The 27,584-nt window shown below is 32.3% G+C and overlaps 2 protein-coding genes across 3 annotated transcripts; both read left to right on the plus strand.

The window, feature by feature from the left end:
• Positions 1 to 10,937: 10,937 nt before the first annotated feature.
• On the plus strand, positions 10,938 to 15,150 carry LOC113847551. Of its 2 annotated transcripts, XM_027476743.1 has the most exons (3): positions 11,009 to 11,101; positions 12,517 to 13,358; positions 13,419 to 15,090. In XM_027476743.1, exons 2-3 carry the CDS (start codon positions 12,563 to 12,565, stop codon positions 14,873 to 14,875), a joined length of 2,253 nt encoding a protein of 750 aa, XP_027332544.1. In that variant the 5' UTR covers positions 11,009 to 11,101; positions 12,517 to 12,562; the 3' UTR covers positions 14,876 to 15,090. The 2 variants fall into 2 exon arrangements, with proteins under 2 accessions (XP_027332536.1, XP_027332544.1); XM_027476735.1 differs by having other exon boundaries at positions 10,938 to 11,101; positions 12,517 to 15,150.
• Positions 15,151 to 23,678: 8,528 nt separating this feature from the next.
• LOC113871248 (abscisic acid receptor PYL8) lies at positions 23,679 to 27,050 on the plus strand. Its single transcript, XM_027508222.1, has 3 exons — positions 23,679 to 24,076; positions 25,234 to 25,449; positions 26,396 to 27,050. The coding sequence occupies exons 1-3, from the start codon at positions 23,945 to 23,947 to the stop codon at positions 26,612 to 26,614; spliced, it is 567 nt and encodes a 188-aa protein (XP_027364023.1). The 5' UTR covers positions 23,679 to 23,944; the 3' UTR covers positions 26,615 to 27,050.
• Positions 27,051 to 27,584: the final 534 nt, after the last annotated feature.

Consider the following 27,584-nt stretch of genomic DNA (forward strand, 5'->3'; position numbering starts at 1 on the left):
AGATACATAGGGTCTGATGTATTCTATTCCTAGGAAAATCAAAAGGAATACTACGAAAGAAATCTATTTCTAACATAACAAAAGTTCTAGGTTCATCCTTCACAAGAACAACAAATTTAAAATAACATAGTCTTTGATATTCATTAAACACATAATTGAGTCTATTATGTACTGATCTATCTATTAATCTAACTCTTCCCTGAGGCTCCATTATCCTGTTTTCCTAAAAATATTAGTAAGGACGAGCTTCTATTATATATTTTACAAAACATATATTACAAAATCATAGCTTATAGTATAAATACAACATATTCAATTCCACACTAAATTTTATATTACAATCATATTCACACATACACCATTCACAATTTATTATCCATTATTCATTTTCCCATTTCAATACACACTCTTAGTGTACTGTGATCACAGATCTCGATGCCTCCTGCATTTCTTGAGGTCTTACTCAACTAGGTAAATAGTTATCGGTTAGCCCATACACACAGATACAATATGTACAATAATCAGGCCTCTTAGTAAAGGTATAGTCAGGAGTCTAGTTAGGAAATGAGTGTGAGGTCATGTGACACATTTGCTCTCAGAAATAGTGTGTACATATACGTGAATGTCGCTCACCACCCTACGTTTCCCCTATATTTTCATTGTCTTCGGACTCTATACTCTTAGTGTATCTTTGTAACTATTCACATTAGATTCAATCCATATTTGACTCTTAAAGTCATTCTCAGAGTTATTATGTTTTCCCTTTTTACAAGATCGTGCTTAGTAAAACACTTCCAGACTAATTTCACTCCAATTTATTCCACTTATATCCTTATTAATGTAGTTACAACTATTAAATCATTCATATCAATATCATACTTTATCATATCATTTCATCCAAACATATTCCATAAAATCACATAATAATCACCCAGCAAGTTTAATCATATTTCACATTAAGTACTCATCATATAATGCATATTCCAATCATTTAGTCTAAACCACCAATCAATCCAAACAATCAAACAAATATCTTTTCATTTATTATTCACACAATATATATCTCAACCACATATTCTCGTAAAATGTTCATGTAACAGTGCTCTATGAGCACAAAATAAATAATGTAATATAACGATAAAATGAAGCTCTCCTTACCTCAAAGAAGAGTTTACGAAGAGATGTTGAAAAGGATCAAAGGTCAACTATGAAAGTTTTTCTGAATACCAAGAGATATCCATAAGGAACAAAACATGGAAACGATCGAAAAAATCAATTTTAATCTAAAAAAACTTACTTAGAGTCGTCCAGATTCAACGTCCAAGCTTGGATTTAAGGAGTTATCGAAGTTTTTGAGGATTTTATCTAGGGAAAATGAAGAGAGAGTTTAGAGAAAAATGAGAGGAGTACATGAGTTTAGAATGAAATGAAATTTCCATACTAAAAATCTCTTAAATACCCTTAAGCCCCGCGCGCTCCCGCTTGAGTGAGGAATAGCTCGCTTGATGTTAGGCCAGCATATTTATAAATAAATTATTCCTATTAAGTTATGTTACATATATTTGGACAGTATGAAATTCCATATGCTGTAATGTTAATGGGTAAGTTGTGTAGTTACCGGATAGAAGTTGTGAGTTGCAATGTCGTTTGGTCGATCGTTGAGTAAGACTAGTAGCGAAAGTTTTGATTAGATATCAAACATTTTATATAAGCATTACTGCTTTTAAAATGGTACTGTATATACTTGGATCATACGTAAGCTGTATAATTGCTGACTAGGGAGCATTGTATTTGTAGTACTGTATGATGATGTTGCTGAAAGTGATTAGCAATGCAAGTTAAGGATTAAGTGTTAAGTGTGTTGTGTGTGTGATAACCTAAGAATTATAGCCAAGGACTTGTATTTTTTCATTTTAGGAAGAATTGAGAGTTCTGGATACTGAGTATCTTGCTCAAGCGAGACAAGATAAGACTTACCTAATTGTCCCCTCATCCACACGAGAAGGTACCTCGCTCAGGCGAGAGGCGACCTCGCTTAAGCGAGAGAAGCTCACTCAAGGGAGGAGTCACAGGAAAACTAAGTAGCTCTTTGAACCAGTCTCGCTTAGGCGAGAACGCTGCTTGCTCAGGCGAAATGCATCTCGCTCAAACGAGAATAGTAGAAATCTGAGAGGTTTCGCTGTCTAATTTTCTTGCCCAGGTGAGGGTGAGCTCGCCCAGGTGAGAAAAGAGCTCATTCAAGTGAGTGCGCGTAGATTTGGAGGGGTATTTAAAGAGTCTTACCGTCAGAAACGTTCATTTCTCACCAGACAACTTTTCTCTCTCATTTTCTCTCTCTTCTCTCACTTCTTCTCCTTAGAGAAAACCTTCTCGAAGTCAAATTTCTTCCCAATCAAAGTGAGAACATCTATCTCATCAAGATCTAGGTGAGTTTCCGAACTCAGTTCTCTGTCTTTACTCTTGTTTCTTGATCTTTCTTTCTCAAGAGATTTATACCATGTCGTTCTGAGTAGATCTGGACCGTTCAAACTGTATTTCATACTCAAACGCTTGATCTATCTCTTTGGGACTTATGAGAAACAAGATCTTGGAACTCGTTCCAGGTAAAGGGAGCTTAACTAAGCTGATTTGGTTCATACGATAGATAATCTCTCGATTTAGCTGAGGATCAGTTGTTGTATGAACAAGCTTTAGGGTAAAATTCCAAAATATGTATGGTTGAGTGTATTTCTTTAATGTATGATAATTGTTTGAAAAGTTGTGGTAGAACATGATGTGCTGTAACGTTGTGTTATGTATGCCAAGAATGTTAATATACGCGAAAATACTTAATTAATGATTTAAGCGGCTTAGTTCCATTATGTAATATGTACTGGAATGTTTAATTAATACTGCGAAATGCTTAGTTTTTCTAGAAATATATGTATGACTGTGTTATTAAGGCTGGATGAATGTGTATGCATTGCTATATTGCTGAGATTGAGAATAAATATTTGTTGTGCTATAATATGTTGATTTGGCTGTACTGCATCACATTCATCTTTATCATCTTAGAGTTGCTTAGGATATTGAGTTGTACTTGTCTAGATCCAGATACTGGGATGGGTCGTTCCTAGACCAGAACAGTTCCTCTAGATTACTTAGGCAGTGAAACTAGTTGCAACTGAATTGCTACATTTGCATTAGATGGACTAGGAATGAGCTGAACATGGTGCATCAATTGATTGAGATTGTTGTAATCTATAAGTGTTGTGCAAATAATTTTAATATTTTCATACTCTATAGTTATGATCCTTATTTATATAAGCTCACCTTTTCACTTGCTTATGTTGTTATGTGTATTACAATGATCGTATGATGGTACGTGAGTAAGAGTGACAAGTGAAGTGTCTAATTTACCTGCTGGAGAGTCTTGTTAAAGAGTAATCCGTGTTGAAGATTTTGGGATACATAGCTTAATTTTAGTAGTTTAGGTTGTAATGTGAACCTAAGCCACTTGATTACCGATCTAATGTTTTGATATAACTATTATGTAAAGACTTTGTATTTTGAGCTCCATTTGGAGCCACTATTGTAATTATGTATATACACTTATATCATCTTTGTAATATGTAAATTTTTTTTTGAAGTTTTATTAATCTGTTGATCTGGATGTTAAAGTCAAATTTTCTTTAGAAAATTATATTATTTGTAATATAATTGTATTAATTCATAAATGAAACTAAATTGGGAATACTAATTCAAAATGTCATTAATATTTTATAAAAAGGGGTTGTGACACTTGAGCGACGGACATCTTGTCTGAGCAAGATATACAAATAGTGATCTTACCCATTATTTTTTATATGCTCGCTTGAGCGAGCTCTATCTCGCTTGAGCAAGATCGCATCCATATAGCATGATATTTCTCCTGTGAGTCCTCGCTTAAGTGACCTATTTCGCCTGAGCGAGATCACTCTTGCCTGAGCGAAATGACAGTTGGGCTGAATTTATCTTATCTTGTTTGAGCGAGAATCGTCTTGCCTGAGCGAGATAGCCCTGCAACATTATATTCCTGCACGGTCAGTCTCGCCTGGGCGATACTTACCTCGCCTGAGCGAGATCTCCTGCACCAAAATTCTTTCAAAAATCCTCTATACTCTCTTCTAAATGCACTTTAATACTACTTAAACAAACATAAATTACTAAATCATGAAAAGAGGGTGTTACACTAATCACCTTGTAGCCACATGTAAATTGGTCCCAAGAAAAAAACATCTTGCATATGGTGGATAAGCTTAGCTTTTAAGGTGACACTTTCCTTGTCTTTTTATACTTGATTTGGTTAGCCTTCAACCTATTGCTAAGTCTGATTCCTCTCCTTCTGTTAACATCAATCATTGATCAATTAGGAGAGAGTTTAGTTATAATCTAGTTAGGTTAATTGGATATCTTATCTTTTATGGACAAGTCATTTCATGCAATTTTGATAGTTCAAACTTTTTCTCCCATTGATTTATCCCATTCAACTGATTTCTCACTCAATTATTGCCAATTTGGCTTTACTTTCAAGCCACAAACTTTTCAAATAAGCAGGATTGGATAGCATTGAGAATTTTACAACTTTTTTTGCCCAAAATTCTAGCCATTTCCACATCATATAGACACTAATTTTGTGATATTTGATTTGAATTTTCTACCTAAGCTTTTGGGCTTAGTTCTTGAACGACATAATCCTATTTGATCCAACAAATTACCATAAAAATTTTGTACTTTTTCATGATTATTTTGCTCAAAATGGACTAATATTCCAAGCATATTCTAGAGGTATTTTGGTCATTTGGCCAATTTTGTAAATTGTATTTAATTTTCTATTTTTTTTTCTTCTCAACTATTTTAATTATTGTATTCCTTAATTTAGATAATTTAGAATCACTTCATAATTAATCTCTACTAAAATTTGGGTCATACCTTACTTGCATTGTCTAAGTACCTACCATGCCCCATACCTACACACACACACACACAGATATATATATATATATATATATATATATATATATATTATTGTTAATTATGCTACATATGTGAAGGAAGCCTTAACCCAAAGGCCTGTGATGGGAGGAAATTAAGGTTAATAATTAATGTTTTCTATATTTGGCTAAGTTATTCTATACTCATTGACATTTATGTAATAATATGAGTTGCTGCACAACTTGCCCTATCGAGAGTTATGCTTTAAGAGAATTATAAAGAAAGATCTAACTTGTCACTTATCATAAAATTTAAAGATCAAGTACCACAATTTTCATACAAAGGTAAGTCTTCAACAAGTATGCCTAAAAATCTATTATAATTATTATTGGTATTTTCAATTATCTTTGTTGTCTAATTTCATATAATCTTGTTGAATAAATTTCTACTTACAATGGAGCAACTAAGAATTTAAGAAAATAAGAACTTAACCCACCTTTAGTTTTTAGAAAGTTTTTGTAGATGCTTTTATAAAATTTTAGTCAAGATAAAGACTTCATTATTTATTTTATGTAATTTCATGTTCATGTCTTATATTTTTTACTTAGTTTAGAGTTCTTTTATAGGCCCATAATCATTTTATTTTTTTAAATGGAAAAATTTTTTATTTTAAATTTTTGAGTGATATTATCTTTCAATTTATAATTTTATTTTCAAAATTTTTTCTATGTAAAATAAAAGATCGAGACATTTAATATAAATATTTATGTTACTCAAATAAAAAAATGCATATTTAAAGATATAAAAATTTATCTAATGAAATTTGTTTTATAAGATTAACATAAAAGTATATTTATCAATAAAATAAACCATAAAAATAAATTTTTTTAATAGAAAATTTATTTCGTTTAACTAGACTAATATAATTTAATTATTACATGGTTAATATGAGATTGATTATTTTTTAAAAAATTATTTATATATGACACATGCAAAACGTTTAGAAAGTTTATGAGTTGGTTGTTTTAGAAGATCTTGAAAATTATGTTTGAAATTTTGTTTATGATTTTTAAGCACTTTAGTTTAGAAAGTTGATATATAAAATTATATAAGCATATTTTTTTATAAGTGTTTTTTAGACAAGTACAGGTAATAGGGGCAGGTATAGGTATGTGGGTACTTAAAAGGTACAGGTATGAGGATTAAAATTACTACCCACACAAATATAGGTTGGATACGAGTATTTTTTTAAAAGGCAGGTATGAGGATGAGTACTATAATATCTTACCTATTGCCATCCTTACACGTCGTAGTTTATTTGGGCCTCCATGATAATCCTCCTTCTAATAGACCAAAGGAGTAAGCAAAAGGACAAGTTGTTAGATTTGTATATACATTATAAGTGTTTAAAGACTTCTACCTAGACCTTTATTTTCTGTTTCATATATTATATTTGAAAAATTTAGGAAAATCTAAAAGGTTTGTAACTAATTCATGCATCCTGACATGAATAATAATAATAATAATAATAATAATATGGCGTGTTAGAAAAAAAAATTGCCTTTACATTTTACTTACCATATTTAAATCACTTAATTTAAATACAAGAATTAGAGATAAAACTATTAGTAGTAATAGAGACATCTCAATAATTCCCTCACTACAAGTATTTTATTGAGTATTAAGTTTCATTTAGTATCTAAGGAAGCAATCATCATTTTTGTTTGAACTCTTTCTTAACAAAAGCTATAACTTGAATGGCATTTAGAAATCTAAAACCTTTATATTTTTTAGAAGCAATTGCTTTCTTTGAACAATTAAGAAGGATTTGATTAGAAGAAAACTTATTATTTCAAGAATCAAGTCCAATTAGATCAAAAGTCAATAAATTAGGTCTACTAAAAATTTTGTATTGTCAATGATTACAAAATAGTTTAAACAAGCTTGGACAGTTAGTACAGGATGAGAAGTAGGGATAGATATTATTAAATCATGGTAATAAAAGAATGGGTGGTATTAGAATCAAACAGTACTTCAAGAGAAAATCTATTTATAATGCACTAACTTTGAATTAAATCATTAGGTTGAGTAGCTTGAGCAACTTCCTCTTCGCTCATTATAAATATTTCGCCTGATACTTTTGGACTTCTTGTCCTTGTATTGATTACAACTACCTCGTAACATCCTTAATTTCTTTATAAAATTTATGAAAGAAGATATACGGAAAAAGAAAAAAAACACTGAATATCTTTGTATTCATAATATGAAAACTTGATAAAATTTAAAACTTTTCTTTCATTATTCAATTCATGAAAATACAAAAGTATGTAAATTGATAAAAGATAAACCATGACTTGCTAAATAAATTTACATCAAAATAATAATAAAATATGTGTATGTATTATCATTTAAATATAGAAGTTCATATATACAAATATTGATCTAAAATACATTAGGACTTAATTTACAAAATCAAAATACACTAAGTCTTAGTGTGCAAATCAATCCTACACCAAAATACTAAGACACCCTAGTCTTCATCGAACCAACCTTCTATATCCTCCAACTTTTTTGGAGTCAAGTCTTCATCATATTGATCTCCCGTGTCACCAGTGACTTCTATATCAGATATCTGCTCTTTAGTGAATCTAACTAGTCTTCTAAGATGGTCGTGATCATGAAAATTATGTACATAATTTACTGCAACTAGTGTTCTCATTGTCCCTCTGTATATGTACAGGCTGAGAGCATGATGGATCCTATTATTAATAGGGTAATCAAAAGGAACATCATACCCTATTGTTATCTCTATGATGAATACATCTTCAGATCCATTCACATTGACTACTACAAATTTACAATGACAAATTCGTTGTCATTCTCTAAATATATAATTTAATCTACTCTCTAAATACATTCCACTCAGTTAGCCTAATGGGTCTATGAGAGTTGGTCATCTTAGTTTCTTAAAAATATTAGTAAGGATGAGCTTTTCTCCTCACCATTGAAGCAAGATAAAAATTAACTTAATAATTTCAACACACATATTTAAGATAACATACAAACTAACTCATACAGTAAGCATATTAACCATATCACTCGTGTACATACAATATTTTACATAACTAGTGTGGTCTTCCACTAATTATTATTTCATCAATTTATTTATATAGAACACGATAACCACATGGAATTGTCTTTATTTTATTTCATCAATTCCATTTTAGCATAATAATATAGTAGCATGTAATATATATATATATATATGCCATGTAATTAAAATACTAATCGAGCTTAACCATGACATGAAGCTTTTGAATCTCCACTGATAGACGATGCTGAGCTGCTATCAAAACAATTAAGTTATCTAAGAATTTTATAGTATAAAGCTAAACCTAGGTCGATTCACAGAGACACCTTTTTAATTAAATTCAATTTTAGATTTTCTTTTAAAGAATGCGACTAAACTTTTGGGGGTTTGAAATCTATAAATTAATTAAATCAAACTATGAATAGAATAAAATTGAGTAAAAATAGATGAAGAAATATTAATTTATAGAATACCAAACGCGTTTAACCCCGATTATCATAGTATTTAAAGATTTAAATTCAAATTTGAACATTTACCCAATTTAATTATTAATTCAATCAAATAACCTAATTGAACTAGATTATAGATTAAATTAAATTATCATTTGACTTAACCCGACTTAATTATCAAATTAGAAAAAAATCGAATCTTAATTCGAATTATAACCACAGAAAAGTTAATCACGATCACAATATACAAATCTAAGATCGGAGAAAAAGAGAACAAACTCAGAGCAATTTGGCTTAGAACTCAAATCAGATTTATAGTGTTTGGATTTTGCAAATTAAATGGGAGGTTTAGCTATCGAAACACTTAACCCACACAAGAATAAGAAGAGAATGAGAGAATTCTAAAGAAAGTAAAAACAAGGATTTTTATTTCGGCCAAATCACAAAAGCTCAAAGTGCCTAATCGCACCCTCCTAATTCAGAACTTATTAGTATATTTAAGGTTCTGATTAGGGTAAATTAAATGTCCAAAATTTGAGTCTCAATAATATCTAAAAGCCCAAATACAATTATTAAAAAATAAGGGTCCAAATGCAATCGTGCAATAATATTAAGCAAATCTGCCTCAATTTCAAAAAATCATAAAAAATTGAAAACAACTTCAAATCAAGTGATCTATATATGCATTTTGAAGCCTTGGATATGTAGAATCCAATACAACTAGAATAAGTCAAAAATATATCTATAGACAAAGTTATGGCCAAAACAGCAGTCAGAGATCAGAATAATCAAAACATACAAAATTAAAGTATTTATTTGTAACAAACCCAATTTATTCAAATAACTAGAAAATGGTAAAAACTCTAAAAAAAAAGCACATTAAAAGTGTTTATAAATCAAAATAATATTCTAAATATAAACCTAAAATATGTTTAATGACATCTTCCTCTTATTAGTGCACAATTCTTTAAGGAACTTTGCGTACTTTGAAATTTGTTTTATAGCATCTAGCAGTGGATTGTTCACTTCTATTCTCCTGAATGTCTCAAAAAGCTCCTTATCAAAGTTTGTTGGTGGCTTTGCCTTGGGCACTCAGTTTGGAAAGGGGAGAGGTGGTTTCTGCACAATTTTTGAACTGTTAGGAGTAGTTTGTTGCTCTATGTTTTGTTGCTTCTCTGTTTGTTCATCATTTTGCACTTCTTTATTTTTCTGGTTGTTCGACAGCTCTTTCCTACTCCTCAATATTATGAAACTCACATTCTTTGAGTTAACCTCTAGTTGAGAGGAAAGTTGTCTAGAATCTTTAGACTTGAACTGGTTTACAGTAGTGGCAAGCTGACCAATCTGTGTCTACAAATCTTGGATGGAAGCATTTATATTCTGTTGGAACTGCAGATTGCTTTTGGCCATTTGTTTGACCAAATCATCCAACAAAAGGTCAAAAATTTGCTGCGTTTGCTGTTGCCTCATTGGGGGTGATCTTTAATTGTTACTTGCTTGGCCAGTTTGTTGTTGCTGTTACTCAGAGGCACCTTATCTCATATTTGGATTATCATTGAAAGCAGAATTATGAGATTGGTATTGGAACTGGTATTTTTGTTGTTGTCTCTGAGTTTGTTGAAAATTCGAAGCTCTATACTGCTCTTGTCTTCCACTAAAAACTTCATGGATAGAAGCTTGTGTGCTACCATTCTACAGCAAAAGACAATAATCTAAGTTGTGCTCTATAGAGGAACAAATATGACAGTATATGATCATCCCTCCTTGAAAAGCAGTTTGTTGCGCAATAGCTAACTGTCTCACAAAAGTACTGAGCTCCTCAATTCTTCTCTCAAGTCTGCTAGAGTCTGCTGTCATCTTCATATGTTTATAGCATTGTGAACGTTACAATAGAAGTGTTGAATGACTGTTTCATCTTTCTTAATCATCTTTTTTAAAACTTATAAATATATTTCAAAGGGAAGAAAAAGAGTATGCAACAGAGAAAGAAAGGGATGGACTTGGGGTGTCAAGCTGAAGAGAGAAAAGAAAAATAAAAAAGACTTTTTTGTAAATATAAAAAATATAATAAAAAATTTATTTATAAACATTAATTTTAAATAATAAAATATTATCAAACTAAATGACGTAGTTTGTCATAAAATAAATCTTTATCAACTAACATTTAATTAAGGGAAAATTATTGATAATGATTAAATTTAATTTTTTAATATTTTAAAGATTAAATCTTAATAATAAAATTTATAAAAATTTATTGTAAAATGGGCCATGAGATAAAAATATAATTAAACTAAATCTTAATTAATTTATAATTATATTTAAATATTTAATATAAAATAAACATACTATAAATGCTATGATTGAAAATTCAAGATTTAATTATTATTATTATTTATATTCATGTGTAAATGATATTAAAAAGCCATAGTTAAAAAAAGTCAACTATAGTTAGGGATTTGGGATCAAGGTGTGTTTGGGTAAAGAACAGAAACAGAGAAGTAAAAGAGCACAAAACTTGACAGGCGACGGGTCATCTGTGCTGTGCATGGTGAATATGCTCTTCTCAGATTCAAATTCCACACACACTCACACTCTCCTCTCCAATTTGGTAATTTTACGTTTTCATTTTATTTCGTCACTTTACTTTCCCCCTATTCGTTACTGCTCCAAATAAATAAAAATTTTGCGGTTAAATCGCTCCTTAGATTCGCATCCCGATGGAATCTAGGGTTTCAGTTCAACTGCCGCTGAATTCAATTGTAGAATTTCCAAGTCTGAATTTCGACCGTTACGTGTCATATGAAAAATGCATGTCCCTGTAGATCCATGCGCGCTTCTTTTCTGTCTGAAAAAACGAGTGCTTTGTTTTTTTTTTTTTTTCCCTTTTTTCTGAATATTCAAAGTTGGCGAGTTTGTATTTGTGGTACGTTGATGCTTGCTGGTCGAGTCTGGAAATACAGTTTCGTTAGAGTGATTCTGAGTTCGCAAATGATTATAGGAAGAATGTTACATTTGCCATGTTCTTGCAGTAGTGAGGGTGGAACTGGCGCTGGTAATTGCAATTTGATCGGGTTAATTAGTAATATTTTATATATTCACGCCATTTTGTAGTTCATTTTTGTGTAGATCTCTCCTTGCCGCACTTTTTGGTTTTTTTTTTTTCTTCACCTTTTAAGGCCTAAAGAAATTATGCTATTTCAAGTTCAACTGATAGCATGTAATAACGATTGTGCTAGAAAGAGTGTGTTCAAGAAAGAAGAGTTGCTTAGTGAATGGCATTTTCTTTAATAAGTGATGACCAAAGAAAACTTACACAATAAGTGTCAAGTTTACTCATCCGTAGACATTTTTTTATGTTTCAAGGTTTGTCAAAATGTCAGAATTGTGATGTATGGTGCATAACATATTGATGTTTCAATTTAATAAATTTTGGTGTCATTTTCTTTTTACTCCATTCTTTTGGAAACTTCAGTTTGGATTTGTGTCCAATGTCTCTGACTGTTGGAGTTCAATAAAGTTTTGAAAACTTTCCTTTTGGTGATTAGTTTTTGGTGATTGTTGAGTAGGGATTGACTTTTCAAGATATTTAGATGGAAAAAATGGAATACTTTCAGTATTCATTTATTTTCCAAGACGTTTAAGTATGCACAAGCAACACATTTATCTGAAAAGATCATTATCATTCAAAGATCTTTAAACTAGATTTGTTTGCATAATAAATACATGTCATTAGGAAAAAATTTATATTAAAAAGTTGTATTGGAAAACTTGACCATGGGTCTTATTCTAGATGGTGAGAAATGTTGAATTGCTTACACCATAGGTTTTTTAATTGCTAGTTTGGGATATCCGTGACACTTAACTTTGAAATGCTTTTTTACTTATAATTGTTGATCCACTACTTGAATCTTACTAGTGGCATGTTTCGTGTTTGTTTTCCTTTGAGTCTGGTGCATGATTGAAGGTCACCAAACTAAGGCTTTATAGAATCCACAACTGATGGTTAAATTCTTTTGTCTTCAGCAATGTGAGGAAGCAACATATTAATAGTTGAGGCAACTGGGAAAATATGGAATGCAACAAAGATGAGGCAGCTAGGGCCAAAGAAATAGCAGAGAGGAAATTTTCTGTAAGGGAATATGCTGGTTCAAAAAAGTTTGCTCTCAAGGCTTTAAATTTGTATCCTGCACTGGAGGGTCTTTCCCAGTTTCTTACAACTCTTGAGGTTTATATTTCTGCTGAGAATAAAATAAATGGAGAAATGGATTGGTATGGTATACTTGGAGTGAATCCCTTTGCTGATGAAGACACAGTTAGGAAACAGTACAGAAAGCTGGTTCTCACTCTTCACCCTGACAAAAACAAGTCTATTGGTGCAGAGGGTGCATTTAAGCTTGTTTCAGAGGCATGGAGTTTACTATCAGATAAGGTCAAGAGAATAGCATATAACCAGAAAAGGAGTTCAGAAGGATTTCAGCACAATACTCCCAAGCATGTTGGATCTCAATCAGAAGCATGCAGTTCGAATGGATTTTGCAAACCTAACAAGAATTCAACTTCAAGTGCTCAAACCGGAAATAATAATGCACAGGCACATCCATCCTCCATCCCTCCACATAAAAAGGCTGCTACTTTTTGGACTATCTGTAATCAGTGCAGAACACATTACGAGTATCTCAGGATTTATTTGAATCATACCCTTTTATGTCCCAGTTGCAATGAAGCTTTTGTGGCTATAGAGAAGGGTCCACCTCTCAATGTTGTTAAGTCATCTAAATGGTCTTCCGGGCAGCATCCTCAGAAGTCTTCTTCTCAGCAACATTCCAGTGCTGGAAGGAATCACTCTGTGAATCCAGGAAGAACTAGTGCATTTTTTCAAAATTTACAATCCAGTTCTAGATGCACGACTTCTTTAAATAATGCAAACTTCCAGTGGGGTTCTCACTCTAGAATGGCAGGTTTTTTTAGCACAGATGGACCATCATCTGTTGCTACTGCAAGTGTTAAGCAGCACTCAAGTGAGATAAGAAGAGAATGCAACAAAGTCCCATCAACTGCTGCATGGAAGAGGAATCATATGTCTAAGAGGTCTGATGGTTCTTTTAGTAACATTGAAAAACCTGTTAAGAAAATAAGGACAGATGATATTCACATGTACATGGCAAATCATATGACCATGAAAGATGGATCAAACAGTTTGGGACGGTTTTATGAATCGGGAAAAGCTGACATGGGAACAGAAAGGAATCATGGTTTTTCAGGAATGAGTAGCAAGCATTACAGCACGAGAGAGATGTCATTGTTTGAATTACGAAACATGTTGATTGATAAGGCACTGACTGAAATTGGCAAGAAACTTCAAGAATGGAGATCAATGCCTGAAGCTAAGATTACAAATAAAGACAAAGGAAATAAGGGACAGAAAAGCACACTTAATGACAAAACAACTGGTCCAGATGGAGGTTCCACTATTAATGGTAACAGGCACGTAGACAGTGATTCAATTCCAGTCACGTCTGATGCTGCTGTAAAGGAGAACCAGTCCTATGTTATGATCCATGTTCCAGATCCTGATTTTCACAATTTTGACTTGGATAGAACTGAAAATTCCTTCGAGGAGGACCAGGTCTGGGCTTCTTACGATGATGATGACGGAATGCCTCGATATTATGCTAGAATTCACAAGGTGATCTTGACAAAGCCATTTAGAATGCGAATCAGTTGGCTTAACTCTCGAAGCAACACTGAATTGGGCCCAATAGATTGGATAGGTTCTGGTTTTTGCAAAACCTGCGGGGATTTCAGGATTGGCAGGCATGAAATAACTGAATCATTAAATTCCTTTTCACACAAGGTAAGGTGGACTAAAGGCACTAGAGGAGTTGTACGCATCTTTCCTGGAATGGGGCAAGTCTGGGCTCTCTATAGAAACTGGTCTCCTGATTGGAACGAAAATACTCCAGATGAAGTGATACACAAGTATGATATGGTGGAGGTGCTTGAAGATTTCAATGAAGAGGAAGGAGTATCGGTGACGCCTCTTGTTAAGGTTGATGGTTTTAGGACTGTGTTTCACAGGCAGAGCCATGATCAAGTTAGGAAGATTCCTAAAGCGGAGTTGTTTCGCTTCTCTCATCAGGTTCCTAATTACTTGCTTACGGGGCAAGAAGCTCATAATGCTCTGAAGGGCTGTCGAGAGTTGGATCCAGCAGCTACTCCTTTAGACCTCCATCAGACAACTGAAGCTAACGAGGCATTGGATAATGTTGGAAAATCAAAGGAAGACACTTTGGCGGATTCACCTGAAAAACATGCTTCTATTAAGGGAGAGAATGCTTCAAACCCTAGTAGGGTAGATATGTTAGACAAGGATGATAGTTGACCCTGCACAGTATAGAAAGTAACGTGACTGATGATGCAAATAGGCTTAAGAAATTAAATCCAAGATTGGTGAAAAATATACTCATAGGTTACTCGATTTTGTAAGCCTGACCCGGACAATTCATAGTGCTTTTTGGTCTCATAATTGGACGGAAGGGATTACAGCATTTTGGGTTTAGCTGTATAATTTTGAGACTCGTTATTCATATAGGTATCGGTATACCTTAAACGAAGTTTTCATCTTCGACAAGCTAAATGATTAGACAAATTGTTCCCGCAATTTTTTTTACCTAACCGTTTACAAGTGATGTTTGATTAATACTTAAATCAAGGCGAAAAAATTATAACCAACCTACCAGTATCGATCATTCTGTGATCTAGAGTTATATTTTTTCAGTAAAATGGTATAATTTTCAAAAGTGGGAGCAAAACTCTTTGTATACTTGGGACGATCGATCAATTTTGAGATGTACGGTTAGGTTAGTTTAGTTTGACCCGTAGAAAAGGAATCACAAAAAACAATGTTTATACCTTGAAATAAATAAAACAAACCAAGAAAGCAAAATGAATTTTACAAAGTCTTAATGTTTTTTTAGTTAATAAAAGAAAAATATTCAGTTTTAATGCAGTCTTACTTTCATCTTTATTTCTTTTTTCATGAACAAAGATTTGTAAAAAAAAAGTAAACTTCTACTTCATTCTCTAAAATATGCAACATTGTTTAAATCAATTTTTTAAAATTAAAATGTTAAATGTTAACCCATAAAATTAATAATTATTAATCAATTTAGTCTTTATTATTAAGAAATATAAAAATTTAATAACAAAGTAATGATTGTCATATTGAGTGTGTTTTAAGAATTTTTAAAAATGGTTTATTTTTGTCTTTTTATTTTTAGATTTTTAAGACACTTTCCTCTTCTTTTTCAACCACTATAGCAATGATGTTCACCTCTAAACAACTTTGTTATGGTTAATAATGTTTTGGCCAAATGATGGCGACATTGAAAAATAGGGGGTTGGGTTGTTTGTAGTGGTTGAAGATGAAAAAAATGACAAAGAAGACGTTAATGATAGTATAGTAACTTATGGTGCGAGGCTTGGAAGTGAGAAAGGAAGAGGGTTAGTGGTGTTTTGGCCAAACAAAGGTGACAACCACAATAGGAGGGCAGTTTGTGGTAGTTGGAGTCAAAGGAGATGGTCAAAGAAGACACCAAATAAAAGAAGGGAAGAAGACAAAGTGATCATTTCACTCAAAAAATTCAAAAATCAGGGATGAAAGTGAATTATTCTAAAATATCTTAAAACAATATTGGTTTGTATCCTACATGTCGTTTAATGTGACAAATCATAACTGTATTACTCAATTTTAACATATTTTAATGACAATAACTAAAGTAATTGATAATTGTTAATTTCATATATTAAATTTTCAAGTTTTAAATTTAGAAGACTAACTTTAGTTACGATGCATATTTTAGAAATTAAAATTAAAATTTATTTATGAAAAATATCATTAAAAAAAATGCTATGCTAATGGTATACTCCATGTATTAGAAGAAGTAAATCACATTTCTACATTTGAATATTGAATCTAATTGCATAAAAAATCTAGTAATTAAGTCAAATTCATAGTATATTGAGAAAAAAATAAAAGATTTACTAACTAAATTAATTCTAATCTAAAATTTGACAAATAAATTATACTAAATATATTTGTATTTGTATTCACAAAATTATAAATAAAAAATTAGAAAACAAGTAACATTATCATCCAATATATAAAAGTTGTGTTTGACATTAGCATGGTCCGTCATCCTCAAAGTATTGAGGTCTTGAATGAGACATGAATCGACATTAATTTGCAATTATAAGATTTAGTCAATTTTGTGATTGCAACACACAATGCAATATTAAAAATAATAATAATAATAATTGTTCAACTAATATCTGCAACTATTACAAAAGTATTTGAAAGTTTAACCTCTACTAGTGTGACTTTATGAAACAAAGCAAATGAAGGAGATAAATTCTGAAATTTTCAAAATATAAATTTTTATTTATATTTTTATGTAAAACTAGATAACCGAAGTGAAAGAATGCCACTGATTTTATGAGTTTTGGTGATGAATTGAATGGTTTATGATGTTTCCAATATGTGACATAAACTATGAAACTAAAGCACGAATTAATGTCTGTGAATAATTTAATTTTGGAAGTATTTTTACATGAAAATAGACATGTTAAGGAGAATAACCTCACTAGTTTCATGTGTTTTGTATGAGAAATGAATTTATTACAAATTTTTTAATTTGCTGGCTGTTTAGTGAATTAATCTGAGAACAATAGAAATAAATTGAGGTTTAATGAATTTTCTGGAAGTGTTTGAATTTTTATTGTAATTTTATATTATAGTAGTAGACATTTAAAGGTAGAAAGCCTTGGTGATTTTATGATGTTTGGACTTGTATTGGATTAGTTATGAATTTTACAAGTTGCTTCATGAAATCTAAAAATTTCTGATTGATAGCCATGTCCATGTGATTAATTACTCTCTTGAAATAGAAATGTTATAATGTACCTGTTCGACAACTATTGGCTATGAAATTGTTGTATTTGTATTTGTTATTGTGAAAGAAGTTGAATACGCTATAGTACAGGCGAGGAGCAAATAGTGTTGGTCTGACTACAGGGGATAGGAGAGTACCCAAGATTTACAGAGGACCAAATCTAATTAACTTGTGTCGTAGGCGGTGAAAATTTTGCTAGCCTATCCTGACAGGCACTAAAACATACCAATATTGGATGGAGTGTGGGCGGTAGTGATCATAAAATGAGAATTGTGCACTTATGTTCTATCTCCGATAAAAGAAGATGTACCTATGACATTAGCTGGATTGTAGACATAGAACTCCCAATCTTAACCTGAAATTAAAATGTTGGATAATTAATTAATTACTCCGTGGAGAACTCACAAACAAAAGACATTGAATGATTATTGCTTGATGCTTGAATGTTGTTTCGTTCATTTAAGCAAATATATTGTTTAATGCTTAGTATCGTTGATGTCTAAATGACGCTTTATTCTTTTATGTAACACCTTATTTTCAATATTTATTAAATAATAATTTCACAAATTCAGGATAATAAAAGTTCCATTTCAAATAAAGTTCTCAAACCATGGTTTCATCAAATATTTCAAAATAAGAAAAAGGAGTTACAATCATCATCAAGCACTACTATAGGACCCTTTTAAATACATTATTTTCAAATTTATATCCTAGTCCTATAGCAGTTCCATCCACCCCTTTCACTGAGTCTGGTGCTGATCGTCTTGGTTACCTGAAAAAGGAATGTAAGGGTGAGTACTCTACACTACCAAAACACACAACTGGGCATAGAGTCTCACCTCTAAATCAAATTCAATACATTTATGCAGAAACAAACACAGACAACATTATCATTTAATATCGATGCACTCACGACACTAACAACATTTCACATTCAAAAATACAATTAACAATAATCCCATGCGCACGCACGCCAACCACATCCACTGTGGCACTGTGATCACAGATTTTCACTATGAATAGTCGTCGGTTACCCTCGCCTCACGAATACCACGTGGGCAGTCACGGGTCGCTCAGCAAAGATAGTGGTCAGAGGTCTAGTCAGAAAGAAAGTATGTGGGTCGTGGTGCACCCGTTCCACAGTCGGTGTCAGCACCACTCCCTCTTCCCCAAGGTATTTCTACCGTCCTCATCTTCCACATCCTCAGTGTATCGCTGAACCATTCACAGCACATTACAACAGCGCTAACACGCTTATTCACACATATTACATTCACGCATGCAGTAATCATGCTTACACATGGCACACAGCCTATATTCCATTTCACAGCACACGGCATGTAACCTACAATTATCGTTCATATTACATGGCCCTTGGGCCAGTATTTTCAAAATATTCATTCAAATATACAGCACAAGTGCCCATATCCATTCACAACACTCGGCATACATGCCTTCATTCTATCACACAACATTTACATACAATCCACATCCATCAATTTCGGGTAAACACACATAATGTTTACATATCACAACACACGGCCCATATTACATTTCTCAGCAATTTTCTACCCACTAACTCAGTCACAACACAATATTCAGCAAAATAACAACAATTCATGCACAAAGACGTGCTCCCTACATAGATTTCGGCCTAAAACACATGGAAGAACTCCATGAGAACCCAAGAAAATCCAGAAACAGAGAAAAGGAGATGATAAACGACACCCTAACCATTAAAACTCACCTTCAAGTGTTTCCCACACGGATTTAACCTTCAATCAAGCTTTCAAACGGCTTTGGAGGCAATTTAATCGGTGAAAAAGGGTTTGAGAATGAGAGGATCCAAGGAACTTCAAAGGGAGAGGGAGAAATAACCCTCCCCGAACCCTAACCCCCCTTAAATCCTTTTTCTAGTTGTAACACTCTGGCTACAGCAAGAAGGCGACAGTTTTGGTCCTTCCTCCCAGGGGCCCTCTCGCTGCAGCGAGGACAGCCCAGAATTACACTCTGCACTTGGGCACTTAGCCCATTTTCAGTCCAACTAGTCATGCATACACATATATATATACACACATATTCACAACATATATCTAAAAAAATATACACATATATATACATTTAGATTTATATAATTAACAATAATTAATATTACAAAATTCACGGTGTTACATTTTAAACATGAGTATTACCTATTAGATTGTTTATGAATATTTGTACTCATCCCTATCTTTTTCTGTGATGTGTCCAATATGTATATGGATGCATAATGAGTTGAGGTACCTTTTCCTCTCTGCCATGCAGCTGCATACTTTAGCATTAATCTCGATCCTCCTCTAGAGGGGTTGGATGAATGAGGAAGGAGTTAAGAGGATAGGAGAAGTTTAGTTTTATGTATTATGTGTTGTATACTTCCGTGGATGGTTATCTTTCCCTATAATGTTTCATAGTTAAATAATTTGAAAAACAATTTAGATGGTATGTAATATTATATTATGTACTCTAAACCTTCTGTTTTAGGACATACTTTATGTATTTATATATATTAAGCATGTTGATGTGTATTCATTTGGAATTGAGTAGTTGATAAATGTTTTAATTTATTCCTTACTCACTAGAAATGGGATGACATTAAAAAATACCTATTGAAAATAAAGATGTCTCAATAGACAAACAAATATCTCAAAGATCTAAGATTAGAATAAAATTGAGAGAAAACTAAGAAAGAATCTCAAAACAAAAAGTAGAAAGTTAGAAAATGATAAAGAAATCTAAAAATGAATCCTATAATAATGTTCATGTATAGATTTTGGATTATGTTGGGCATTAGAACATGCACATTCTTTAACTTTTTGAGCAACGGATGTTGGAATGCTCAAAACTATGTAACATTTTAATTTTCATTGTTCTCTAAGCATTGTGATGGGTATCCTGATGGTAGGTCAAATTTATTTTTGCCTAAGTTCTTTTCAAGAATTCTTTTTTTCCATTCCAATTGATATATGTCTTCAAACTTCACTTAAAACATTTAAATTTTTGTCTTATGATTTTCAACCTAAAAAAATATTTTAAAAAATTATGAATTTAATTAAAAAAATTATTTTTTAAGTGAATTTCTCTTCTTTTCAATCATTAAGTAAAACGTTAAATAATAATGCATTATTTTCATGCATTTTTCATCAATTTCTTCTAAATGTTTGCATAATAAACTTTAGACTTAATTTTGTTTTTGTACCCTATAAATATTGGTCGTTTTGTTATTAGTCCCTACAAATATTTTTGTTAAGTCGTCCTTCTAAAGTTGGTAATTTAGAAATTAGTCTCTATCGTTAACCTCCTCTCTATTAAATGCTGAGCTGGCTAATGGAGAGTCAGCTCAGCACTCCATGAGGCACCACGTGGTATGCCACATCATTTAATTTTTTTTATTTTTTTAATTTAAAATTATATAATTGCAAATAAGTCCTTGAACATACTTTTACACAATTGTAAAAAGGTCCATCTTCTTCTCTTATCTCTTTCTTGTTAACAAAACCCACTCTTCCCCTACCCTCACCTTTTTCTTGATGTATGGTTACCGAACACCCCCTTTCCTATTGGCTAACTCTTCCTCAACCTTCACCCCTTTCTTGATATATGGTGTGGCAATATTGATATTTATTAAATCAGTTCCTTGGCATTAGGTGAAGTAAGCTAACAATACCCTGACTTTCATGTATATATGTTATTTAAACTAGCTTGTAACTGCATTGAGGAGGGGATGAGGATGCCGATTGGAGTGAGGTGAGGGGAAGGGGTTGGGGTTTAGGGTTAGGGTTAGGGTGGGGGTGGGGGTGGGGGTAGGGGTAGGGGTGACCGGTCACATACATGCTTTAACCCAACCTTCAAGGCTCGACTCATTCGTCGAGTGAGAGCCCATCAAGGACAGTGAAAACGTGAAGCTTAAGACTCGTTATGGATTCTATTCATGACCACACCAACACGCTTTCACCATTCACTATGTTTGCTAGCTTTTCAAGCCAACAGGTATATATGAGATTCCTTAAAAAGTTCATTTTGGATTAGTTATATAATATAATCCAAAAAAAAAAATAAGCGTATATTATTTATTAATTATCTTTTTTTCTTCATTTTAATTTTCCATGTTTTTGGGTTCTTAAATCTGTGTATCTTAATTTTGGGTGTTTCAAAATTTTGGTCTTTTGACTTTTGGGTCTCGTGTCTCATTCATTCTATCTACTTTGAGATCAGGTGATAGTTTTCAGTGGCATCCTTTTACTGCTGATTTGAAAAATTGGTGCTTTATGTCCTATTACGAAGACAATGAACAATTTGTTGTTGATGGTTCAAATTCGGTAGAGTTAAGGTCATTTGAAATGTATTTATGTTCGGGTGATCTTATGGGTCTACAATGTGTTGAGAAGTATATGTCATATCAAGGGGCAATGCAGTTAGAAATGGACCAGCATCTACCAGGAGAAAGCGTGGAAGCTTTGAGAGTAAGTATGTATTTTTTTTAGTGAGTATGCACTATTTGTTAGAGGAAAAAGGGGAGGGGAAAAGGGAAAGAGAAGGGGAAGGGGAAGGGAAGAAGAGGTGCTTGAAAGGGGTTACAAGGGAGGGGGAGGGACTGTGGAGTAGAAAGAAAGAAAGTTAAAAGAATTTTTATACATTATATAAAATAGGTTCAAGGGTTTATTTGTAAATTTTAATTTTAAATAATAAATGACGTGACATGCCACGTAGGCTGTGACTGGGCCTCAAGACGGCCACGTGGCACCACGTGGAGTGTTGAGCTGGCTCTCTATCAGCCAGCTCAACACTTAATAGAGAAAGGATTAACGATTGGGACAAATTCCTAAATTACCAACTTTAAAAGGACGACTTCCTAACAAAAATATTTGTAGGAACTAATCACAAAAAAATCTATATTTACAGGGACCAAAAACATAATTAAGCTTAAATTTTATAAATCTACTGTATTGTATATTTATCATCTAACTCTTCTTTTTAATATACTTTTAGTTATTAGTTAAAATTTATCAAAAATTACAAAAATTATATGAATTTCTCTCTTTCTTATTTCTTATTTAATATTTTTCTCTTGTACTTTTATAATTTTTAATAAATTTTAGTCAATAATTAAAAATATATTACTTACATTTTTCTTTAAACAAATAAATATATTTATTTATTTAATATATAAAATCTCAATTTGATCAAATAATTTGAAAAGAAATTATCACAGAAAATTAATTTTTTATTAATTTTAATAAATCAAATATTTATTTTTTATAAATAAGATTAGAGTAATATTAATTATTAAATTAAAAAATTATTCATTCGTTTATACTCTTACATTGTAAGGACCCGACTTTTTAAGATTGATACCAAATTTAGTATACGTATCAAATCATTTTGTCTGATTCTTTTTTATTAATTTTTAAAATAATATAAATCAGGTAAAATTTATTTAAATAATTTTTTTTATCTTGGAGGAGGAGTTAAACGATGCTTGGTTAAAAATATTATTTATGTAATATAAAAAATTATTATTTATGCATTACTTTCACAAAAATCATAAAATATTATTTATGCATTATTTTTAAAATAATTATTTTGTTGTTAATTCCTCTTAAATTTATTTTACTTAAATCAAAATCGAACCTAAGTCAGGTAAGATTTGATTAAATAAAATATCTATAAAAAGACGGACGCAAATAGATGATGCTGGGAAGGGCATTTTGGTCACGAAAACGACACTAACGCAAATGGACAATCAGATTGTTAGTTTGTAATAATAGCACTAAGTGGGGGCCATTTTGAAACAAAGAAAGAGACAAATAATTTTTACCAAAGATATTTAACTTTTATAATCAAATAAACAATAAATCACCACCAACCGCATAAATTAATGAATTGAAAATTATTCTACCTTAATTTAATTTTTTTATAACAATTATTTACAAGATTGAGTCCTTAAAAATATAATTACATTAAAAACTTATGAACATAATTATATTTTATACAATAATTCTACACCACTTAACTTAAGTTAGCGGAATACTCAATGTTTGTAAATACATCTTATTTTAAAATATAATTAATTTCTTATGGTTTTTTGTGAAATTTTTCTGAAAAATAAATACATATTTCTTGAAAATTAATTTAATTCAGACGTTGTCTTCTTTATGTTATATATTTTATGATTTAATTTTTTATTATTTATCTGGGATAATAATAAGAGCTTCGGTAGCAATAGTTTCCTTTCCATGATCCGTGGCGGTGACTCTGACTCTTACGCGCATCTTCTTCTTTTTTATTGCCCCAAAACTCACACGCTTTTCTCGCCGGAGAACCTAGCCGGACGGTGTCGGAGCTTGTCGGCGCCGATCGATTCGGCATCTTAGTTTCATGTTGGCGTTGGCGGTTGTGAAGAATACAAATTGAAAACGGTGCGTTTTGTATTTTGGCGTTTGCGTTGAAGAGAAAGGAGCAAAATGAATGGGACTGGGAATGGAGGATTGAGCAGCGTGGAGATGGAGCACATAAGAAGACACCACAGGCACGAACCTGGTGAGAATCAGTGTAGCTCTGCGCTCGTTAAGCATATAAGAGCACCAGTTCCTCAGGTCAATTTTTTTAAAAAAATTTGTATTTTTTAATGATGTATTGAATCGTTGTGCGATTCTGTTATTCGCTTGTGTGTGAACATTTTTGTTTTTGCATGCATCATTGTGATCCGGTTAGATGGTCGTAACGGTTGTTGGAATGTGTGTGTATCTACGTGTCTTTTAATGGTGATATTGTTTTGAGTTTGATTTGGAAGGTTTTTGCAGTTTTGTGGGATTAATTTTTGTGTTTGTAGATTTTTTTATTTGCTTACTTGTTGGGAAGTAGAGATTTGATTGGATGTGAAGCTTATGCTTTTATGCTCAGCTGATTTGGTTGGGGGCGTTTGAACTTGTTCTGTGCTGTTTTTGTTATTTGACCTGCTTCTCAATACCATTTGGTCTGATCCTGCTTTATAGGCTTCGGCAAAAAATATTTATGTTTGGAACTTAAGTGGGAGATGATCTAATGCATGTTGGAAATTTAGTTGGTTTTTCTTTTCCAGCTTCCTACGGAGCTTTTGAGAGGGAAAATTGTTATTTCCCAAGAAAAAACGTGTACATATTTGTTGTCGAAGATTGAAAATCTAGTTAGTGTGATTTTAGTGAAATGTATATTCTAGATCTCATTGATCGTCGTGGTAGGGAGCAGTTACAATTCATTAATTTGGACTCTGATTACTTCTCTTCTTACTCTATTTCAGCAACCAACAAGAAGTATCAATTCCTGTCTTTTCACACTTGTAATAATCTTGCCGTACAACTTTTGTTTTTTGATTGATTAAACAAATTTATTACTGTTATTATTCTTTTTTGAGAGGAAGCGAGGCGGGGGTATTTGCAAGGTACTTTAAATTGTGCAATTTAGATTGTTGAAGGTCCAATCAACTTTGATATGGTTGCCGCAAAAGCTGATTTCAATAGTGGAATCATTACCTTTTTGCGTGAAGGTCAACTATGAAAATTACCAAGTACAAAGTGAACCAAATTTCGTTCTATTTTCTCTTCCTCACGGCTACTGTTTTAGAACATAGAATTTTGTGTTTTTCTTGACAATACTTTGTAATTTGTATAATGCAGAAATATTTTTGATAGAGATTGCCTGAATGATTATGCTCTTACCCTGCCTGTGTGAATTGTTTATGTTTATTTATCGTGCATAGATTTACTATTTCTAGGTATGGTCCTTGGTGAGGAGGTTTGATCAGCCACAGAAGTACAAGCCATTTGTAAGTAGATGTGTTGTAAGGGGAAACCTTGAGATTGGGAGTCTGAGAGAAGTTGATGTTAAATCAGGGCTTCCTGCCACTACAAGTACAGAAAGATTGGAGCTCCTTGATGACAATGAGCATATTCTCAGCATCAGGATTATTGGTGGTGATCATAGACTAAGGGTATGAATATATCCTTACAACAAATCAGTTATTTTTAAATTATTCTTTACAAAATCATTCGTGTGCCTTGAAGTCGGCACTCTTCTCTGCACTTCTATCCTTATATTATGTTTGATCTTGTCTGCTAATTTAATTATATATATTTATATGTGTGAGGTGGGCTTCAGCTTCACATCAATTAGAAGGAAGGTAGGCAACTGTCATTTTTTTCTATTCAGAAGCTTAAAAGATCTCTACTTTATAACTCTGATGTTGATGCTATCATTGGGGCCTTTTATAAGCTGATTTGTTGTGCGTCCTTTGTTCCATTCATATTAATGTGATCAATTGCTCGCTTGAGGCAAGGTGCTGAATGATGCTACTACAGTCTTCTTTCTAATATTCATTATATTCTTGCAAGAGGATGAACAATTTCAGCTCTAACAAACATTGTAAACACTATTTTCTTTGGGGGTGAGGGAATCTGCTTATAAATTTGTCTTTCTCTTTCTGGGGTAAGTTGGCTTGAGTTGCTTGACTATGCTGCTGATGCATGTGACGTCTTATTAGAGTTCTCATTTATGGTAGGTTTTCCAAATCAAATTCTGAAGTTATGGAATAATCCTTTTGTCTTTTTCGTTTTGTAACTATTACTTAATGTATATTGATTTTTATTGCATGGTTTCAGTTTAATTTATATTTCAAGTCCGGCTCAACCTTTTAGTTTACAGAAAATAGCTGTTTTTGTGAAAGTTAGGTTCTTTCTGTCAGTTTAATTTATAATTTACTTCCTGTAATAAATGATGTTCCTGCAGAGATATGTAATGAGAATTGCTTCCAGAATGAGTAACTGTGAATTTTGTTTGGTTGGGCATACTAAGTTGGACTAAATAATTTAACTATCTTGTCCTCCGCACCTCACAAAAAAAAATGGTCTTCTAATTTAGGTTGTATCTTTATCTTTCAGAACTACTCGTCTATCATGTCCCTCCACCCAGAAATTATTGATGGAAGGCCAGGTACACTGGTAATTGAATCTTTTGTCGTGGATATACCTGAGGGGAACACCAAAGATGAGACCTGCTACTTCGTTGAAGCCTTAATAAAGTGCAATCTCAAATCACTTGCTGATGTCTCCGAAGGGCTTGCTGTGCAGGATCGCACTGAACCAATTGATCGGATGTAGGAGATTATGTTAAGAAGTGGCTGAGAACTTGGCTGCCATGGATGAAGCTTCTCGGGCTTTCCTATCTTGGAGGCTTAGGAGACGGACTGGCAATTGTGCTGCTTCCATTAGTGTAGAGTAGCAGGGTTTCTTTCCATTTGCTATATTGATTGTCCTCGTTATAAATGCTGGTTTCTCTCTTTGGCAGTTAAAGGACAATATCTGAGATAGGTGACTGAATCCAGTGCTGTAACAGGTGAAAGATGAGGTGCTTCTTGGAGATGTTTATGATTTTTGTTTTCGTGGTATGTTCTTTCTTGTATATAGGTGGTGGTAAAACATGGGTCCGTAAAATTATTTTGATTCGTCAGGTGTAGTTTCTCTAGTTTCAGTAACAGTTAAACATGTAGCGGAGATTACTTAATTCTTATAACGGAGTTCGAGTTGCTCTTTTTCTTTAATCTTTGATACCTACTGTCGCTTAGGTTTCTTCTCCTTTTAATGTTTGAAGGAATTAAATTAAAGGTTTAAATATCTTTTAACTACCTCCAAATAGGGTTAATTTCAAAAAATTATTGCATAAATTTTTTTTATTTTAATGTCTAACTATTTTTTTTTAATTGTATATCTAACATTAATCTCTATCAGTTAAATGGTGACGTGACTAACAGTTTGTCACATCACCGTCGATCTATCTCATTCACCTCATCATTAAATTACTACGTCAGGATTTTACATTAGTATTTTTTGAATTTAAAAAAATAAAAAAAATAAAAAAATAGAAATTTAAGTGTACAGTGTGAAAATGTTGAAGAAGAAAAGTTTAAACTACTATTAAACAGTTATTTAATCTTGATCTTCAAGTGAAATATTTTCAAATAACAAGTAAAAAATCGTTGAACCCTTTATTGTAGTTTGTTTTTCATCTTCATTTTCACCTTTGCTGTTTTTCGTTTTCGAAAAATATCGACGTTGTTGTTTTTCCCTTGCT

This window comes from Abrus precatorius, unplaced genomic scaffold, assembly GCF_003935025.1.
Source record: "Abrus precatorius isolate BTA unplaced genomic scaffold, Abrus_2018 Scaffold10, whole genome shotgun sequence".
Classification (NCBI taxonomy): domain Eukaryota; kingdom Viridiplantae; phylum Streptophyta; class Magnoliopsida; order Fabales; family Fabaceae; genus Abrus; species Abrus precatorius.

Excerpts from the sequence above, each read along its gene's own strand:
- LOC113847551 (XM_027476735.1), top strand. The coding sequence starts at position 12,563 with ATGGAATGCAACAAAGATGAGGCAGCTAGGGCCAAAGAAATAGCAGAG.
- LOC113871248 (XM_027508222.1), top strand. The coding sequence starts at position 23,945 with ATGAATGGGACTGGGAATGGAGGATTGAGCAGCGTGGAGATGGAGCAC. Across the intron at positions 24,077-25,233 it reads TAAGAGCACCAGTTCCTCAG|GTATGGTCCTTGGTGAGGAG; the intron begins GTCAATTTTTTT and ends TACTATTTCTAG. Across the intron at positions 25,450-26,395 it reads GTGGTGATCATAGACTAAGG|AACTACTCGTCTATCATGTC; the intron begins GTATGAATATAT and ends TTTATCTTTCAG.